Here is a 19,780-nt window from a genome sequence, read left to right on the forward strand (position 1 = left end):
GCCTCGACAAGTCGCAAAGTCAAGCGGATCATGGATGAAAGGTTCTGTTACTGTTCGGAGACACGACGGCAGCAGCGAGAGCGCTATCACGTTTGTTCAAAACGTCCCTATCTCCATTCCCATTTCCCAGCCCAGATTACCGACATCTAAATCGGCGAGAATAACAGCTGGATTCCCACATGGATCTCCAAACTCCATATCCGATTTCATGACAGGTATCTTATTGAGAGAGCGCAGCGGCGTCCACGTCCAGAGCGATCAGGAGAATGGAAGAATTGGTAACGTCAACGCTAAATGTGATTGTGAGACATCTCTCCTGACTTTTTGCTTGGGCGGTGGGAATCCAGGAAGGCATTGCTTGGGAGTTATCAAGGATGGAAAGGCGATTTTGTGAAAGATCATCCCATGCTATCTGGAAGGATCCGAAATGCCTGAGCCAGAATAGCAAGGGCACTGATATGATTCTGACGTCGAAGCTGCTCTGGAGATCTTACTCCTCCAGAGAAGAATGTGTGCATGAAAGAAAAGATTTGGCATTGCCAAACCAGATCTGCAAGAAACAGTGAGAAACAAACAAACAAGCATCTGGCCACTTTTGTCTCTTCTGCATCGTCCATCGGGCCACCACCCGGTGGCGCCCTCATCCTGGAGGCGACAAAGCTTATTTGCACTCATTGTCACGTTGTCACACACCTGACACGCACCTGGCAAACCGCCTGTCACCAGCCAATCAATCACCCCCCTAGCCTCAGAATCAGGGACTTTTGTCTCCCATACTGTCAACGAACCGGGCTGGGATGGTAGAGTGGTTAGGTCTCTACCCAACAGACTCAGTCTGGTGACAACCAAGAGCCCGAGTTCGAATCCCTCTGGTTCCAACCAAATAAGGGACCCATAAGAACCTAACAAATTCGTGGGGGTGCTTCGGGGGAGGGCACCCCGTCTCAGATGGTTTTAGTTTTTTATTTTTATATATATATTTTTTTGTGAGCATGTTGTTGTTTCCTTTTTGGGAAGGATGTGAAGTTATTCCAACCAAAGTTGCAGCCAACCGCGCTTTTTTTTTTCTTTCTCTCCTCAAATGACCTGTTACTGTTATACTACAGGTCTGATGGCTAGACTGGATAAAATCTCAACTGAAAAGAAAATAGACAAAGTCTCGTCGCGATATATGTTACTAAGTATGCTTGTTTCCGAGTTCTGTCGAATAGTGTCAGCTTCAAGGAACGAAGAGATGGAATCACATCCACCCTGTTTTGTCTGGTAAGATCTGGCTGATAATCAGTCAGCCTCATTTCTCATCATTCTGATCTTCTCTGACCATTATTGTCATCATCTTCGTCAGCAGATAGCAATGGCCATGTCGCAGGCTGTTATGTGCGCGCTACCAATTAGATATTTATATAGCATGAATAAGTTTTGCGCCTAGGAGTCTTTGGTGATGGTGACCTCATCCATGAAACGAAGCAAATACCCAAGACAAAGGAAGGAGATGGAAGCTGATCGGCTATGTTGATTTTGGGGGTTAAAACCAGCCTGTTTTCTTATCTTCTTGATCTTTTATAAATCACTGTCGTTTCTTCATGTCATATCATGCTAGGAGTTCTAGTCTCTTCAACCAAATTCAATCATATAAACATCTATACAAAGCGAGAGAGACGGGTGTCTCGACCATCGGATCCCATTATCTTTAGTTTATATCTAGCACAGTGTTCAAGGACTATGGGAGAATTCTTAATCTTTACATAGGACCAGATTAGGTTCTACTCCCTTCAACGGAAACCTGCCAAAGCTTACTTAGATAGGTGGGTTAAGTAGATTGCAAGACGCAGATACCTAGGTACTGTAGTTGCTACTCCGAGGCTAGCTTATCCAGCAAGATCCGTCAAAACTGCCGGCTTGTCGCTTTGATAGCTACCGAACCTTACTCCGCACGGAGCAGATTATTCCCATGACGTCCACTGACACTGCAATCTGGTTGGTGCAAGCGATCTACCAAGCTAGGTCTCCGACTAGACGCGGTCGCGGGTTCCCACCGCGCCGTCAAAACTCTGTCAGAGATATTAGCGAGCACGAACCAACAAGCCAAAGACAGTCCCGCTGCAAAGATCAATGAGTGATCATTGATCATCATCCTTCGGGCCTGCCCTCAACCTCTTCTGTCTGCGGGTCATATTCTGACTTTCAGCTAATCCAGACGATCCACATCACCTCGCAAATATCATAGGTTGGACAGCCATGCATGAGAATGATCAGATATCTGAGAGGGTTTAAATGAGGGGTTGGTTGAACTGGGTTGAAGTCGGTTGATTATCATCGCAAAAGTGAATTCCACCTGCATTTCACTCCAACCTGCAACTATCCCCGTGAGTGATAATGGCGCATAGCGTCATGAACCATCGAGATGGCTGCTGAGACTCGAGACGAAACGAGACGGGACGTGTGAGAGGGTACTCTGTATGAAACATCAGCTACAATCGATCTTCCCTTCGAAGTCTTTGTCAGATTATGGAATATTTCCTCCGGGACCGGTCAGCCCCCAGATCAAAGACATATTTCTTTTGTCGCCAACGTAAGCTTATGCGCCCCTTGATCGAATCTGACAGAGGAGAAGGAGCTTTTGGAGGTATCGTCTGAGAACTCTTTGTTAGATGTTAGATTGCTCTGGCAACGTATGTACTGTGATAACTCAAAAGATTCTCCTTCCGTTCGCGGTTGTTCAGCATAATTGTGTGCAGTTCGGTGTCCACGGAGACGCATTGAGTCTTTGACTGTCAGGAATAAATAATAACCATATCATATTAAAGGCCTCGTTTCAACCCCTTACGAGTCGTTGGCAAGCACAGTACGGAGTAAGCACGAGGGGTGATTCGTGCCCATGGGGCCCAGCCACCAAAGGCGCCAGGGAGCGCCAGGGGTCCTCGGCTACCAGCAGTTCCTGCCAAGTCCGGGCTGCCAAGCCTGCAACCATTGACAGTCCCTTAGGTCCCTGGCTGTGCGTGGACAGTCACTGGACGGTTGGAAACCTGTAACTGAACCCCTGACTCCTGAGGCGAGAAACGGCGTTGTGTCGCCCACTCGGCAATTGTCTTGCCAAAGATCTTGAGCCCCTCTCTCTCCTTCGGGCCAATGGTCGGTGCGCTGTCCTCAGGGCTCGTGCTTGGAGATGTGGGATATTGTTGTTGCTGCACCGTTCCAGACTCCCAGCGCTGTTATTATTGTCCTACCAGGCTCCTAGCTGGTTACGGCCTCCGGGCTTACCGGTTATCCCTATCCCTAACAGATGCGCAACTATTGGCAATGTGGCATCGAGCCACCAACCAGCGACGCCTAGAGTACTCTGTATGGAGCATCTGTCCTCCAGACTTCCTCTTTTCTCTGCAGGAAATTAGCAGTCCTACTTACGGAGTACACCGTACTCTCTGAAGGACTGCAGACACCCGAAGGCGTACGAGTACAGGTACAACTTCGGCAGAGCTGACGTACAGTACATCCAGAGTAGTATTCGCCGTTGGCGGCTAACTGGAGATGTTGCTGATCTTCTGCATCCCCCGGTCCAGCCAACATCCCTGATGCGCTGCTCGTTCTGTGAGCGGACTGACCTGCCGCCTGTGTGCCGCCGTTCCCCACTAGACTACGCTCCAACGAGCTGGCGTCTGGACCATCGATCGCGATTCTGCCAATGTGTTCCTTCTCCTTTTTTTGTGTTGTCTATATCGTTCCTTTGGCGCGTGTAGCCTTTGCCCGTGCCCCGAGAACATGAGAGTGACGGTCGATTAGGTCACTATCCTTGTTACAGTTACCATCGACAGGCGTGATGGAGGGCGCCAGCGCACCGCCAATCGCTGCTGCTCCTGGCGGCTTCTCGTCCTCCTTTCTCCGCCGTCACAGGAACGCGGCTTCGACCTCCAGCCTTCCTCCGCCCTTGAGATCCCTAGTCACCTCAGGTACAGCTGGTCCTCCCCCCAGTGAGAAGGAAACCTCTTCCTAAGAATGTTTCTCCTGTAGTTTTCCCTGCATACTCCCACCTCAACGCGCCGTCCCAAGCTGCGGGTTCCAGCTCCCAGGCCGGCCAGCCTCCTTCCCCGAAATATCTCGAGACCCTCGACGAGGCTGTTCCTTTCGTTCCAAGAGACCTTGACCGGTATGCTACCCAATAATAATGCCGCTCCTGTTATTGTTCACGAATCCCGTGACTCTTGGAGCAAGTCACTCTCTTTGAACGTTGGTCCCTTACTGTGAATGTATCCAGATATCCTCGCGGTCAATCTCCATTCATTCCATTCCCACCGTCCTGGGAGATTCGGAGGGAGGAGAACGACAGACACATCTCGAATGGGACGCCCAGTCATTCCCGTCTCGCCAGTGAACCCGTCATCCCGGTGCTGAAGTCTCTGCCGCCTCTCAACCACAGGTCCGAGGCTATGGCACTGCAGCCTCCTCTGAGCAGACCGCCGCCTCTCAATATCGACGCCAATTCACGAAGAATGTCATCGAGCTCCGACCCCAAACCACCAAAGACGCCTGGAAGCAAAATCACCTCCTTTTTCGGTTGGAAGACCACTTCTTCTCCCGGGGCCGAATCCTCCAGCACCGAAATCAGCGATGCCGGCCGCTCCCCGTTACCATCTCCCTTACCCCAAGCTTTTCCGAACTCGCCCTATGCTCGCAAATCGATCCCGGTCTCCGTAGATTCCTCCCATGTCAATGGATTCGCAAATCCCGGACGAAATGGCTCCCTCAGCGCCCCTTCCGGCGATCCTGACCTTGTATCCAAGATTCAACAATTGGAAAATGAACTCCGGGAAATCAGTACCGAACTGGCTGGGTCAATCAGGCGTGAGATTGAGTTGGAGGATCTAGTAGAGAAACTGCAGATGGAAGCAAACTCGGACGCAAATCGACGAACCAGTGACTATTTCTCAGACTCTGGAACTATTTCGATAAGGGCTGGGTCAGAAAGCGCAAAGGTCGAAGACATCGAGAAAATCAAAAGGGCGGCAGAACAGGAGCGAGCCCAGTTAAAAGTCGAGTTAAGCCAGAGGTGGCAGGAAGAAAGGTCGCGGAGAACGGCCTGTGAGGCTCATGTGCAACTGCTGGAAAGCCAGGTCCAACAGGTAACTATACCGCTCTGCCCCCCTTCACACTTCCCCCCTCCATCCTTCTCAAGCTGATGATTTGTAGTTTCGCAAGGAGAGGGTCGATGCGTCAAACCTTTCTTCCAAAACGAAAGAGCTCGAAACCGCTCTGGAGGATACGCGGCGAAAACTCGCTGAGGAGAGACAGTTGAAGGATAACTTTGAGGACTTACTGACCGCAATGAGGGTCGAACTGGAGCAGCTTCGAAATGAACGAGATCATCTCCGGGACGAGGTGGTCCCTCAGTTGCTACAGCAAAAGAATCGAGTCGCAGCGATAGCGGAGGAAGAGGGAGCCGCCCCTAAAAGAGGTTCGATGATTGGGCTCTCAAGGTCGAATTCGCTAGCCCGGATGCCGAGGTCAGGCGGCGGTCTTTCACGATCGAACTCCGTCTCAGCCAAGGATCGTGAATCCCGCGAAACGCTAGCAGAGCGAGTGAAGGATGTGGAAGCCCAGCGTGATGCGCTACACAAGGCCCTGAAAAACCTACTCGACCGCCAGGCCTATCAAGCCCGAGATTATGAGAAGCGGATCAAGATCTTGGAACTCGAGCTCCAGCAGGCTAAACAATCAGGAACCCCACGCAAGCTAGGATACGAACGCGAAGTTCGAAACCTACGGGAAGAAATGAATTCTCTGAGGCGGCGAGCAGAGGAAGCCCTCGAGCAGAAATGGCAATGTGAGAAGGGACTGAGTGGTCTCAAGATGGACCTGGACCGTGCGGAGCAGGAAACCAGCTCGCTCCGGGCATTACTACAGGAACATGATATTGATGTCCCCGAGCACCTCGCTGATACGCAGGAAGGACTGGCAAGCGTGCAAGCAACTTCCTCGTCCTTGGAAGCTGCATACCAGCAGCTGCAAGCCGACATGGAGTATGCTGAAGCTAATGCAGCTGATTCCCTGGATGGGGAGCAGATGAGTCGAACGGAAGCTCTTGCCGAGCAAGTTCGACAACAGCTGGAGACAAATAACGCGTTGCGCAGACGCTTAGCGGAGGCGATTGCCAAGGGCGAACGAGACCAGAAACTGTCCGCTGCCCGGATCAATGAGCTGCAGAACAAGCTCAAGAATCTGGAGGACAATTTGATGGTCGCCCAGCATCATTCCGAAGAAGAGATAGCAAAGCATGAGGAAGAAATTCGGGCGCTCAAAGAGAGCCACAACGCACATCTGCATCGTGCGAGAAATGGAATCAAATCCCCCGTTAAGCTCTCACCCAGACTTCCCACGTCTCCCTTCTCGGGTAGCCGATCTCCGCGCCTCGACAAGACCACCAGTGGGGATGGCGTTCCCCTGAGCGAAATGATCCAGATGGAGAAGCTTGAAATGAGGGTCAAGGAACTCGAAAAGGCCCTCCGCGATGCTGAATTTGAGATGGAAGAGGTAGTTGGACGAATGAATAAGGCCCAGATTGAAGTGGCGGAGCTGCAGTCTGACAGGTATGATTCAGCCCGACGCGTACTAATCTTGTGTTTTTCTTTCGATGCTGACTTTCTTTGTTAGGGACGAGGCTCTCCGCCAGACCCGCCGCTTGGAAGCTGAAATCCAGGCTGAGCGGGAGAAAGTCAAGGCCCTCGTGGGCCAAGCTTGACTTTCCATGTAACATTATCTCGTTTCATCTTTCATGACCGCCTTCGACTCTTTTGCCCTTGGAAATGATTCCTGTTTGCCGTCGACTTGGCGTTTGCTATTGGATATACCACTTTCGTTTGGATGTTATGACGGTAAAGATGGTTCTATAGAACACTGCACTCTTCATTTGAGTTACATACCTTTTCCAATGCGGCTTGATCATCTTTCGCTTGACCGTTTCCTTGATTCCCATTCTCGAGAAGCTGTTGGAAAACTACTTACACGGTTGTACGTATATTCTTGGAGTCTTGGCGTGTTTGGCGGGTGAAGTTATTACCGATATGGACTTGTATATATACTACATTATGCCTCGACTGAGAGAGCTTAAACTTTACTATTAATAATATTACAAATCAGAGACTCTTGGAATGATGTCCTTTTCTATTTAGCACTTTGCAGACGGTTCTCGGGATTGTATTTAATCCGGTTTCGGGTCGGAATTCGCAGATTTTATCAGATGACAGATAGAGTTATCTGATGGCGCTAGTGCCCGAACTAAGTCGTCCTAGTTCGCATGCCGCCAATCAGTCAGTCCGCTGCGATAACATCAGGCAGTAATCCTCGTTCAACCACGGAAATTCGGCGCTTTTGTGGGCCTCACAGGGCCATAGGAGTCTGATTTTGTCGCCGTTCTTTCCCATTTTCACGATGTCGCTCCGATACTTAGCAGATGGATCTGGAGAGTCTTGCCTGAAGTCTTACGGCCCTCCGAGATCCGAGAAAGATGCGTCTGTCGGCCCTCCTCTCTGTAGTGTTGACACTCGGGGTTTCCTTCACAAGAGCAGATGAGGTCTCAGATGAGGAACGATGCGTTGAGGCCATCTTTGAGGCGTACACACACCTCTCCTTTACGGGGTCCCATTCCCAGCCGTTCCTCGTCGACTCATGCCTGAACCCTTTGCGAACGTGGTCAATCTATGCCTCTGTGAAAGTATTCTGTGTTCCTGATGAGATCCAGCCAGGGTTGAGACACATCAATGAACCGTGCCAGGGAGAGATGTCCCGTACACCTTATGCGGACATTGCTCCCGCACTGACTGAGGACTATATCCGAAGTCTGAGGGTGGTCGATTACGCTGAGGTTCCGAAAGATGTAGAGTTGGATACACCGGTTCTGATATCGAGGGCCTACTATGAAGCCGCGTTTAGAACGAACGTTAGTTAGAAGATATCTTTTCCGAGCAGAATGTGCGGGCTGACGATTGGGCAGGCGGCTTGGTCTCTGACCTCACGCATGCATCGTACATACGGGTACGTTTGTTCCTTGAACGCTCAAGAGAGTGAATGCTGATTGACTGTCTCTTTTGCAGGGCGGCTTCCTATTTCTTCTGGGGCAGTGTGCTTCTGGTCGGAACGATCAACCATTTCCTCACCAATCTGTTTCATTTGCACCGGAGATGCGAAAAAGAATGCCTTCGTGGCCCATCGAAATACCTTCCATACCTTCCAGGGGATCTCGTCAAGCTTTTGGAAAGAATACATCACTGGATTAGAACGAACCTCATTATTCCCGCGGCGATTGGATCTTATCATCAGAGACTCTTTTATTACTGTTCCATCCCGACGCGAATGGAGGCGATACCGATAATATCGTTTTACCTGCTCAGCTTTGCATTCATGGCTTTGAGTTACGATATTTTCGAGGGAAATCTTTAGTACGTGGACGAGCACTTGCCGCAGGTCTTTGTCTCGCTTTTCCGGAAAAGAAATTTGTATCTAACGTGGTACCTAGTTGGCCTGACACATCAGAACAATTCTGGCGGTATCTTTCTGACAGGACAGGCATACTAGCATATGCAAATCTGTGTTTGCTGTGGCTCTTCGGCGGGCGCAACAATCCCTTCCTGTGGGCTACAGGGTGGAAGTTTTCAACTTTCAACCTGTTTCACCGAACAATCGCGAGAGTTGCGACGATTCAGGCTATCGTTCACTCTGTAGGGTATACAATTCTTGTGATGAGAAGTGCGTTCAATTAATCAAGGCTCTGGCTATTAGATTGGCGCTGACGAGATTCAAAGAAAATACTTATGCTCTCTATTTGCCGAATCCTTGGTGGTATATGGGCATTGCTGTATGTATACCCTTTTCGTCTACATAAACTATGCTGGTCACGTATGCGGACTATGCTCATCGGTATCAGGCAACTGTATGCATGAGCCTCCTCTTACTCTTCTCTTCCATATATTTGCGCAGATATTTCTACGAGTTGTTTCTGCTCATACATATAACATTCTCAGTGGTTGTCATCGTCGGACTGTTTACGTGAGTCTTTTGCCAGATTTCCCCCTCCCGTATTTCCTATTGTCGCCAGGCTAAATCGGCCATCACAGTCATACGGCTATCTTCAGTGGTCGATACGACATCTATCTTTGGCCAGTTGTCTTGGTCTGGTCACTGGATAGACTCGCGAGGATTGTGCGCCTTGTCTATTGCAACATTCACATATACATAAACCGCAAAAGACTCTCCTTCACAAGAGGCCGGGTCTCGTACAACAGGCTATCAGATATATTATGGCTGGAAATCACCGTCCCGTTCGTTAGACTAGAGCCAAAACCGGGCCAGCATTATTACATATATCAGCCAACGAGATGGAGAGGTTATGAGAATCACCCCTTTACCTTGGGGAGTTGGACTGTTGCCGACAGCGAGAGGTTGGTATCCGTAATTTCTTTTTTTTTTACCCTAAGCTACTCGGCTGTCAAGCTTTTCTGGCTACTAACATTTCCAGTGATTTGAACGACGCTCTTCCACTGCCATCCGCATCAGCAAGGCCGACCACCAGCCGCAAACTGATCTTCTGGATCAGACCTTATGATGGATGGACGAGGCGGCTGCGGAATGACTGTCTTCGCGAGTCGACACTCACTGTCGAGTCAACGTTTTTGATTGAAGGTCCTTACGGTCAAGTCTCGCCTCTTTACAATTATGAGAATGTCATTCTTATTGCCGGAGGTAGTGGCATCGCGGGTGTCCTTCCCTATATCCAAGACCACTTGCGCCGCTCGCGGCACTCCTGCGGTGAGGATGTCAGTGACGACCCTGGGCCGGCCGCCCCTGGCGTATACCAATCCAGAAATAATACCAGGACTCGAAACGTGACGCTGATATGGACTGCCCGACAACACGAGTTCATCGAAGAGATTGCAAGCTACGGGCTCCGATCGGCTCTTCAACGGGAAGATGTCCACATAAAGCTCTATGCTACGTCGGAAGACAACAAAGGGCTGTCTCTACAGGAAACCGTCACCAAGATCGGACCCCCTTCATCGCCAACAGAACATACCAGTCTCATACGAGATTATGGTTCAGATGATTCTTGTCTTGATGTCGATGTTGATGTTGCTTTGGGGAGACCGGATATTAAAGGCCTGATCTCGGAGCTCGTCAGAGATTCTGGACTGCCTGGTTCTAATAATGGTGATAATGGTGAAAGGACCGCCGTCCTCGTATGTGGACCAGGGGGCATGGCAGACGATGCCCGATTCGCGGTCCATCAAATGTTGAAGGAGGGGTATCGAGTGGACTATTTTGAGGAAGCGTTTGGTTGGTAAAAAAAATAAATATTATTGTATGTATGTACATACAGCACATACATTGTAGCTAGGTAGCAGACGAATTTACCTACGAAGGTAGCTGAGAAGTCATTCATGTTTGGTTGTTTTGCTCTATCCCCGCAGGGCGCGACAACGACCGTCACCGCCTCGGCTTTACCTCTTGTACATTACTACGGAGTACACTTTGGATAAGTACGCCAGCAAATGATTATTTCTTTTTTGAACTGCTGAGACAACTGCTCTAGCCAGCAACCATTTGGACTGTCTTTGCTAGGTTGCCTTGATTTCCGCGTCGGCTTTACTTGAGTTGGATCTCCTCTCTCTGTCTCTCTCTCTCTCTCTTCCTTCCTCTCTACAGTACTTTCTGAGGACACCTGACCTCCGGAGAAGCAGAACCAACATCGCATCGTATCAGGGTTATTGCTCTTTTCAGGAGCTCCGACGTACCGTACCGTACGTCCTTTGGCACTTTGCTTGCCGTTTCACGGATATCCATCCACTGTCTGCCTCTCCTCAGTCTGTCTAACTGACTGAGTCTTGCTTCTCTGCTGCACGAGAGCACAGTCCTGCGGAGCTTGCACATTCCCGCGCTTCTGTCAGACGGACACAGGCCGAATAATCAAGGACAACTCTGCCTTTGCCTCCACATCCACGTCCTACCTACCTGCACAAGAGAGGTGGGAGGTATATATACATACCACTAAAGAATCCTTGCATTGCGAAAAGAAAGGAAAGGAAAGGAACAGGTCCTACAATGGAGTACCTACAAGGTGCGTCGTGCGATTCTTCTTCCCATTCCGAGTGAGACCGATCTCGTCATTACTCACACTATTGCTTGGTTTCTCAGACACCATCCTCCCTCTCCTCCGAGATCATTATTCCCTCTCCTCTCTCCAGAACCTCGCTGCCTCCGCAACCGCAACAATGCCTTCTTCGCTGCTGTCCGCACATCTCTCCCACCTCCGTCACGAATACCTGGACCCTTACATCGTCGAGCCGCTCTCCGCGCTACTCGCGTCCTCGACACCCGATCTCGTCTCCGTCCTCCTGCTCCTCGCCATATTGTATATCTCGCTACGGATCCTGGACTATGCGCGCCGCGTCGTCATGTTCTGGGTGATGCTCGTCTTCCGGCTCGTTTTCTGGACCTGCGTGATTGGCGCTGGCCTCTACGTGTACAATGTCGGATTGGAGAGGGCGAGTAGAGAGGTTAGTTGGCTGTGGGGCGTTGCGCAGGGTTTTGTCGAGGATGTTGCGTCTTCGTCGTCGTCGTCATCGAAGGGCTGGTCTGCGAATAGAAGCGGAGGCGGAAGCGGAAGTAATAGTGGTTACGGGAGGTATTATTCTGGATACCAGCGGGGAGGAAGAACTTGGTAAAGAAAAAAAACGGTTGCAAGGAAATGAAAGTGACGATTACGGACACGGTTTATGTTATGAGATGGTTGGACGATTGACGCACGCACGCACTTTTGTGATACTGGAAGGATTGGCGCTTGGTTTGGTTTTTTGTCTTTCTTTTGCAATGACTTGGAAAAAAAAAAGTCCTGTATATACAGGAGTGTTCTTTGATGATCCACGTTTTTTGAACATTATTCATGATTGTTCACTTGTTCGCCGCATCCCCCGTATCACGCATGTACGCGAGGTGGCCTCTGGCCAGCGCAACCTGCTATTTTTTGCTCGCTGTTTGTTACTCTGTCTGATATTGTTTGGATAGTATCCCGGGCCTTGATGTTATTCTTCTTCCTCCCTAATCTCGTTTCTCAGGAATTGTTTTGATTTCGGTCTTCCATCTGGACTGGTCTGCCCAAATCTGATTCCGATCTGATTTCGATCGCTTTTCCGTCCTGCGTTCGAGTCTTTCTCGTCTCTTAACACACTGTTCTCGCGGATTCGGTCTTGCTTTCTGCGAGGCGATTGCGCTCGTGAGTGACCGGACTGGACCCTTCAGGACGTCAGGCGGCACGTCTTAAACATGCACAGTAGGATATTTCAGTTGGATGGTCGGGTTGGACGGATTAGCAGCAACCAGTTTATTCAGGTTTGTCTGCATTTCTTAATTCTTCCTTCTCGTTCACTCTGCATCCTCGTAATTCACCTCCTGCTCGTCGTTCGGCTCTCGCGGTTCTTGCGCTTCGTGGAATTGGATGGCGTCGTCAATGTAACTGAGGATTGCGCCGACACTGTCCTCGTCTTGTACATCCAGCTGCAGAAACGAGACCATGCTAAAATCATCGATCAGTCGGGCAACTGCTCCGTTTAGCCGCTTGAATGACTCCCCGCTCATGACGGCATCTCTGGATGACGGATCAGTTCTCGCTTCCTCGTCGACTCCCGCATCCTCCTGTAGCAGCTGCACGTCTACATTGGTGTAACGCTTCAGCTGCCGTTTCCCCACCACGTCCTTGATCTGGTCCATCTTGCTCAAGATATTGATGTGTGGCATCTCGAGCATGATCATGGCGGACATGGCACTCAGCGTGCCGGCGAAGAATTTCGCCTTGTCGATGACAAACGTGCTCTCCAGGAGATACGCCGCGCACAGGGAGATATTCAGCGGGCCCTGGCGACTCAGGAACGTCACCAGCGACGGCAGAATCGGCACATGCGTGTACAGCTCGATCTGCCCGGGCATGTCAAAAATTATCAGATACTCCTCGCTCAGCGGCTCCAGGGCCTGCGTGAGAAAGTCCAGGTTCTGCATCAGGAACTCAAAGCAGTAGATGAGACCCCCATTGGGGCCCAAACCCAGCTCCTCCATGACATCTTCGAGCGTCACCAGCTCGCGGATGTCCAGGTCCGGTTCGTAGCTAAAGGTCTCTGCCGCGGGGTCCAGATTCACATAGAAGCAGCTCCTCCGGACAGTCTGGAGATGCTGGATGAGGGCGTTACAGAACGTCGTCTTGCCTGCGCCCGCAGGCCCCATCACCAGAACGCCGAATTTCGACATGATTTACTGTAGTGCCGACAGTGAGACTGACAGAGAAGGGGGTGTGGGGTCAAGCAAAACGGCAGATACAGCAAGGAACAAAATGACCAGGCGAGAGATATGAAAAGAACTAATAGGAATTACTGGTGATGATGAATAGAAGGAGCAGGCGGTCAGCCAGGAGCATTCTGAGTTTCTGACCAGTGAATGGCCGTCGCGGCTGTACGTGTTAGCTGTACGAGGTAGGATTTTTTTCCTTTCCTCGGAAGCCTTGTCGCAGCGGATGCCGCTAGCTCATTGCTTAGCTCTATTCTGCTGCGCAACACCGCCTAGGGCACAGCGATGGCGCCATCAGGGACCCGCAGAAAAGCTGAGTCGGAGTCCGAGAGAGCAGCACGAGCACGGAGTATTTTATTCAGCAAAACCCCACCTCATTTCCCAGCCAGTCCTGGTCCCCTCAACACTTTTTTCTCCTCCAAAGCTTTTTCCTTCCATCTCCCCTGTAGACCTCCTTTCCATTGCTTCCTCCTCTTATCCCTTCCTAACCCTCCTCTTCTTCATCTTCCACTCACAATGGGCAGCCTTTCCAACGGTACTCCCTCGGGGACCTTCCTCTTCACCTCCGAGTCGGTCGGTGAGGGTCACCCCGACAAGATTGCGTGAGCATGACCCCATACTCAGCCCCCGCGGTCGTCGTCCACCGAGCCTTCTGACATCGTTTCGGGCACAGTGACCAGGTTTCCGATGCCATTCTCGACGCCTGTATGGCTGAGGACCCTCTCTCCAAGGTAATGCACCACCTCGTCTCTCCCTCCGATTGAGGTGGGGCAAGCAGAAGAATTAATCCCTTGCGCAGGTTGCCTGTGAGACTGCCACCAAGACTGGTAAGCATGATAGAATGCAAGATGAGTTTCTTTGGAGGCCATCGTGGCTGACTAGTGATAAGGCATGATCATGGTCTTTGGTGAGATTACCACCAAGGCCAAGCTCGACTACCAGAAGATCATCCGTAACGTTATCAAGGACATTGGCTACGACGACTCCTCCAAGGGCTTCGACTACAAGACCTGTAACGTCCTTGTTGCCATTGAGCAGCAGTCTCCTGACATTGCCCAGGGTCTGCACTACGATGAAGCCCTGGAGAAGCTGGGAGCTGGTGACCAGGGTATCATGTTCGGCTACGCCACGGATGAGACTCCCGAGTTGCTGCCTCTGACCATCCTGCTGGCCCACAAGCTCAACCGAGCCCTGAAGGAGGCCCGTCTTGACGGAACCCTTCCATGGCTCCGTCCCGACACCAAGACTCAGGTCACGATCGAGTACGCCCACGACAATGGCGCTGTGAAGCCCCTGCGTGTGGATACCGTCGTCATCTCTGCCCAGCACAGCGCCGACGTCACGACTGAGACCGTGCGAAAGGAGCTCCTGGAGAAGATCATCAAGAAGACCATCCCTGCTCACCTCCTGGATGACAGGACCATCTACCACCTGCAGCCGTCTGGCCTCTTCGTCATCGGTGGTCCCCAGGGTGACGCTGGTCTGACGGGCCGCAAGATCATCGTCGACACCTACGGTGGCTGGGGTGCCCACGGAGGTGGTGCCTTCTCTGGTAAGGACTACTCCAAGGTCGACCGTTCCGCCGCGTACGTTGCTCGCTGGATTGCCAAGTCGCTGGTCCACGCCAAGCTCGCTCGTCGTTGCCTCGTCCAGCTCTCGTATGCCATTGGTGTTGCCGAGCCTCTGTCGATCTTCGTCGACACCTACGGCACCTCGTCCAAGACCTCCGACGAGCTGGTCAAGATCATCAAGGACAACTTCGACCTGCGTCCTGGTGTCATCGTGAAGGAGCTCGACCTTGCTAAGCCGATCTACTACAAGACCGCCAAGAATGGTCACTTCACCGACCAGAGCTTCTCGTGGGAGAAGCCCAAGGAACTCAAATTCTAAGCGAGCCAAAAGTCTTTTGCTGCTCGCAGTGTGATGATGGTTTTTTGATGAATCTGACGACGCTGCTTTGTTTCAACAACTCAAAGCATATACTATTATAGACATAAAAGTCTCGTGATGTTTTCTTTTTCTTCGGTCCCCGGTTCGGTCGGGCTGGACGGCTAAAAATTCAACATGTGATACCACTTTCATCATTTGGCATGGGAAGAACGGCGTTTTGAGGAGCGAACTTCAACATCTTTGCTTCTGTTGGGCTTAGAGAGACTCTTTCTTACATGAATCAGTTGTATGTATCCTGATGTACCAAGGTGTCTTCAATTGCTACCTGCAGGATCTTTGAGAGTGCTTCAGAAGTGAGCGGTGGATTTAGCTCACTACTATCTGGGGCAAGTTGTTTCGACCGCTACAAGAGCCTTGATGAGTCTTCAACACAATGAAACAGAGCTGGAGGCGGGGTTTTTACCAGTACATAATTGCTAAACCTCTAATTTCAATTCTTGAGCCTCCAGTTGTTCATCTCCTGGTAAGATTATTTCCGTAACTGTTAAATAATGGTTAAGCTGGAGTGGGGCTCGGACGGGCCACTGGACGCGCGAATCGACGCGTGACGCCAGCTGAACCTGCAGCATGCACTTGCGTACCACACAAGTCACATCGCCATCAAAGAACTTTGCATTCAATTGCTCTGGGTTCTTCATAAGGCTGCACATGCATTGATATTTGGTTTCCTTGTTTGTCGACATTCATAATGCTCTGCGTCCAGACGCGTTGATGGCTTCTCGGGATTCTCCAGGCGTTCTCGAATCCACGAGTCCCACAACATTGAACACATCGCATGGTTCGCATCCGCCATTGAAGAAGCGCAAACTATTCCACGGTAGCTCCGGGAAACTCTCTACCTCTGTATTCTGCATAAAGGTCTGTTATTGTCCGAAGAATGTGTTTCCCGACCACCATTGCTAAACGGTATGGCTAGGGTCTTGCATCCTCATTATCAGATGATGGCTTCACCTTGGAACCGATCGCTCTGCTCCTCCGTTCGAGCCTGCCGTTCTCATGGCTCGACACGTCCACGCCAATCCAGTCAGGCAGTTTGTTTGCGGCCAATAACCCCAACCTGGAAGATGACCTTTGCGGATGGGAGGAACCGACCGTGCTCGCTGCTCGATTGATCCCCAATGGCACACTGTATGTTGTGGAAAGGGTAAAGAAGGGAATATATGCCCTCTGCAGGTTATCTTCTTGCGTCAATGAAGGGGATCTCCTCGTCGCGGCCAAAGAAGGGCGCCCTTCCCTGAGAAGGAAGCCGTTGTTAGATCTCGATGCGTCTGACAAGGAGGAAGGGGCTGATTGGCGCGAGGCTGCGAGAGTGAAGGAAGACTTCCTTGACATCGAGCCGTTTGGGAAGCGAAGGAAATTCGATGTCTCTGTCGTGTTTGAGACTGGTCAGAGCAACGTGTTACCTGAGATAGATGTCGCTGCTACGACCGAGCAGAGCAGGAAAGACAACCACGTGCAAACACCGCCTGAAGAGGGCGTGCAGATGCCTCAGCCGAACGTGGAAGAACAGGCTGCCACCGAAGAAGGAGCGCAGGTTACTGAGAATCTGCTCGATAGCTTGAGAACGCAGTACCTTGAAGCGCTTTACGTATCAAAGGTGAGTTGGCGTCAGCTACGAACAGAAACTTGAAAAGCAACTTGAAAGCTAACTCCCTGGTAAAGACATCAGTGGCCTACTTCGCCAAAGGGCCCTTGACACGCTGTCGAAACGCGTTCCAAAGGCCGGGTCAAGACGGCGTAGCAACATCTTCGGAGCTTGCTAGCTTCTACAGGGAGGCTATTCTTCCTGTAAAGAAAATGGATCTAAAGTATAAGGAAACTCTCCCCACGATAATCCGCAATGTGGCACTGGTCCTGTCCGAAGATGAAGCAGACTCTCGCCCAAGGAAACGAAAGAGCAAGAAGAAGAAGAAGCTAGGCAAGAACGGTCTCTATCCTGAGGAAGAGGATTTTGTCAGGAAATGGTGGAAGGGTCGGCACTTGACGGAGAGTGCGGGATCCACGGAAATGACGAGGGAAGAAGAGTTCAAACGACATATTTCCGATCTGCGTTTACGCGAGACTCAGCTTCAAATCCTGCTGATTTTGGAAACAATTGCCTTGGAGTCGTCGGGTTCAACGACGTCAGAAGAAGCTCCTCAGGAACATGCTCATCACGAGGATGGCTCCAAGCAATCTAAGACCAAGAAACCGCAGGATCTGAACGTTCTTCTTGAGCTGCTTCTAGATAGGCTGTGTATTTGGCACACCGTCAGCGCTGAAGATGCCGTGGTCCCCGATACAGTGAAAGACAGCGGGGAGAACCACCTCTCAGGAAAGAAAATCGAGAGTGACATGCTCCGGGACTTTTGTACCGAGGTTATCATTCCGTTCTATGCTTCGCGTCTTCCAGAGCAGTGCAAGTCGATCAAGCGAAAACTCGGTGGCCCCAATCTTGCCTCTCCAACGCGTCCGACAGCTCATTCCAAGAGTTCATCACGCGCACAACCTGGGACTGTCGTCAAACGGCCGCAACCTCAGAAGTCCCGTCGCACGTTGCAGCGGGTTCTGACTGATGAGAAAACAGCTGCTTCTCAAAGAGGACGACACCCGTCGCTTGCGCGGTCGAGCACGGCGCCATCGTTACAGGAGATCAAGCGTGAGTCTGCGGAGCCTTCGCTACCGTCATTGAGCGCTAGTGTAAGGGGGGGCATTCAGATTGCCAGGCGTGTGGACAACCGTGAGGTAGACCTCAATGCAGTTGCGAAACAGCACGAGGCGAAGCTCAAGAAGATGAACATGCTCATGGAACAGAAGAGGGAGCTCGATGCTGCCATCAACGCGCTCAGGAAGCCCAACCGAGAACTCATTGCGAAAGAGATTGCTGAGCAAACAGAGAAGAGAATCTCAAACACGAGCTCGCGGAAATCGAAAAATCCGACGCGAAATCCGCTCGGGCAGGGAGTCCAGGTCATGGCGACCCCGAAGGGCTCCAGAAAGAAGGATGTCAACGTGGACTTACCGCCGCCGCCTCGGGATCTGGCGCGAGCCCGTCAACTCGACACATCCCCGGCTTTGGGGAGCGATATTTCTGTGGTACCTGCTTCGACTGTTCGACCCAGTTTGACTAGCGCGAATACACGCAGAGAAGAAATTAATTCGATCCACGAAACTCCATCCAGGGGTGCTTCAAGGCTGTCTGATCCACTGGAAATGATGGTCAAAGAGGCAGCCGACACGCCGCGAAACTCGGATTGCTCACGAGCGCTGTTCAAGGTGCCGAATTTGCCCATTTCGCGTTCTGAACCTCACGGGTCATCATCCACTCCTGTGTCGTCACGACTGTTTTCTGTCAGTCGTCACGGTGGTAAATCCGACGCGGACGTCCATGTAGTAGGTGCATGTACAGTGCAGGAAACTCCGCCGAGAACTGCTGTGTCTACTACATTTCTTCCCACGACGATGCCATCGTCCCCTGCGCCTGTTATGGATACTCCTGTCAAGGGAGGTGGTAGCAGGAGGGCTCCAATGACCCCGGTGAAAATGACCCCTGAAAAATCGATTTATGAGCAGTTGGGCTGGGATGATGATGAGCTAGCTTTGTAATGAGTGATGCGCATGTTTTACTTTGCATTTTAGCTGGCGTCATGGAGGTTTCTGCAGGCGTGAGCTAGGTTCTGGTTGTTATTGTTGTCATTATTATTATATCTAGAAATCGGCCACTTGGCGTTTCCATGTGGCAGAAGTAGTCTGGTGCTTTTTTTTCCCCTTTCATCAATGGATGGTTTCATGGTCTCAATTACTATTGATGAGTGAGTGAGCAGTGACTTGGCATTATCTATGTAGGTGTCAAAGTCTCAATATACACATGTTGAGAATGGCAAAAATGGTCAAACACAAATTCTGTCAGTGTTAGCGAGCTGTATATGTCTGTCTACAACAATTATCACTTCGAAGATCGATGAGCATAGCTGGCTGACTGGCTGACCGACCGACTACCTACCTACCTGATATCTCACTGAAGGGAGTTGAGTTGTAACTCTCCGTAGTCCAAACCAAAGACAACTGCGATCAGGAAGCGCCAGGCCGTTCTTGATTCTTGATTCTCCGTAATAACTGGCGTCTAAGTGCCTAATCCAAGTTTTGTTGTTGATAGCAGATAATATGCGCCAGGATGCGGGTGGCTGAATGCCGCAGCCTAGGTTTAGGGACCTAGGTAGGTACTTATTTATTCCCACGCGCAGGTAGTACGTAGTAGTTTAAGCTCCCTAACTAACATACCGGGTATGGAGTACCTTAGTTAAGACCACTATATCCAAGCTTCAACATCAACTTAACCTGACGATCTTCATCGTTCTCTCCTTCCACACGAATGGATTAAATTTCCACTTCATGATCAATTCATTCGTTTTCTCCATCAAAAGACAACCAAAGTCAGTACCTAGTATTTGTTACTTGTTAGTTGACAAAGTCAGCCTTATTTATTCGATCAAGGTACAAAGGTACTGGCAACAGCAAGAAGAGCCCCACCTGA

General features: G+C 50.7%; 7 protein-coding genes across 7 annotated transcripts; 5 read left to right on the forward strand and 2 right to left on the reverse strand.

Annotated features, from left to right (window-relative positions):
- Positions 1–2,981: 2,981 nt before the first annotated feature.
- VTN77DRAFT_4394 (uncharacterized protein) lies at positions 2,982–3,567 on the reverse strand (the record flags this gene model as incomplete). The annotated part of the gene is made up of 4 exons (XM_069420448.1): positions 2,982–3,159; positions 3,228–3,330; positions 3,406–3,430; positions 3,487–3,567. 4 exons carry the CDS (start codon positions 3,565–3,567, stop codon positions 2,982–2,984), a joined length of 387 nt encoding a protein of 128 aa, XP_069277787.1.
- Positions 3,568–3,817: 250 nt separating this feature from the next.
- VTN77DRAFT_4395 (uncharacterized protein) lies at positions 3,818–6,733 on the forward strand (the record flags this gene model as incomplete). Its single annotated transcript, XM_069420449.1, has 5 exons — positions 3,818–3,947; positions 4,009–4,144; positions 4,253–5,117; positions 5,185–6,581; positions 6,646–6,733. 5 exons carry the CDS (start codon positions 3,818–3,820, stop codon positions 6,731–6,733), a joined length of 2,616 nt encoding a protein of 871 aa, XP_069277788.1.
- A 765-nt stretch (positions 6,734–7,498) lies between these two features.
- Positions 7,499–10,328, forward strand: VTN77DRAFT_4396 (uncharacterized protein; the record flags this gene model as incomplete). Its single annotated transcript, XM_069420450.1, has 8 exons — positions 7,499–7,930; positions 7,985–8,025; positions 8,085–8,429; positions 8,507–8,736; positions 8,793–8,845; positions 8,915–9,036; positions 9,105–9,428; positions 9,506–10,328. The coding sequence occupies 8 exons, from the start codon at positions 7,499–7,501 to the stop codon at positions 10,326–10,328; spliced, it is 2,370 nt and encodes a 789-aa protein (XP_069277789.1).
- Positions 10,329–11,085: 757 nt separating this feature from the next.
- VTN77DRAFT_4397 (uncharacterized protein) lies at positions 11,086–11,708 on the forward strand (the record flags this gene model as incomplete). The annotated part of the gene is made up of 2 exons (XM_069420451.1): positions 11,086–11,101; positions 11,179–11,708. The coding sequence occupies 2 exons, from the start codon at positions 11,086–11,088 to the stop codon at positions 11,706–11,708; spliced, it is 546 nt and encodes a 181-aa protein (XP_069277790.1).
- Positions 11,709–12,405: 697 nt separating this feature from the next.
- On the reverse strand, positions 12,406–13,281 carry VTN77DRAFT_4398 (uncharacterized protein; the record flags this gene model as incomplete). Its single annotated transcript, XM_069420452.1, has 1 exon — positions 12,406–13,281. One exon carries the CDS (start codon positions 13,279–13,281, stop codon positions 12,406–12,408), a length of 876 nt encoding a protein of 291 aa, XP_069277791.1.
- A 552-nt stretch (positions 13,282–13,833) lies between these two features.
- Positions 13,834–15,207, forward strand: VTN77DRAFT_4399 (uncharacterized protein; the record flags this gene model as incomplete). Its single annotated transcript, XM_069420453.1, has 4 exons — positions 13,834–13,919; positions 13,991–14,048; positions 14,117–14,144; positions 14,207–15,207. 4 exons carry the CDS (start codon positions 13,834–13,836, stop codon positions 15,205–15,207), a joined length of 1,173 nt encoding a protein of 390 aa, XP_069277792.1.
- Positions 15,208–15,978: 771 nt separating this feature from the next.
- Positions 15,979–18,852, forward strand: VTN77DRAFT_4400 (uncharacterized protein; the record flags this gene model as incomplete). Its single annotated transcript, XM_069420456.1, has 3 exons — positions 15,979–16,125; positions 16,184–16,864; positions 16,930–18,852. 3 exons carry the CDS (start codon positions 15,979–15,981, stop codon positions 18,850–18,852), a joined length of 2,751 nt encoding a protein of 916 aa, XP_069277793.1.
- Between the last annotated feature and the right edge of the window lie 928 nt (positions 18,853–19,780).

Source organism: Rasamsonia byssochlamydoides, assembly GCF_041956645.1.
Source record: "Rasamsonia byssochlamydoides strain NRRL 3658 unplaced genomic scaffold VTN77scaffold_30, whole genome shotgun sequence".
Classification (NCBI taxonomy): domain Eukaryota; kingdom Fungi; phylum Ascomycota; class Eurotiomycetes; order Eurotiales; family Trichocomaceae; genus Rasamsonia; species Rasamsonia byssochlamydoides.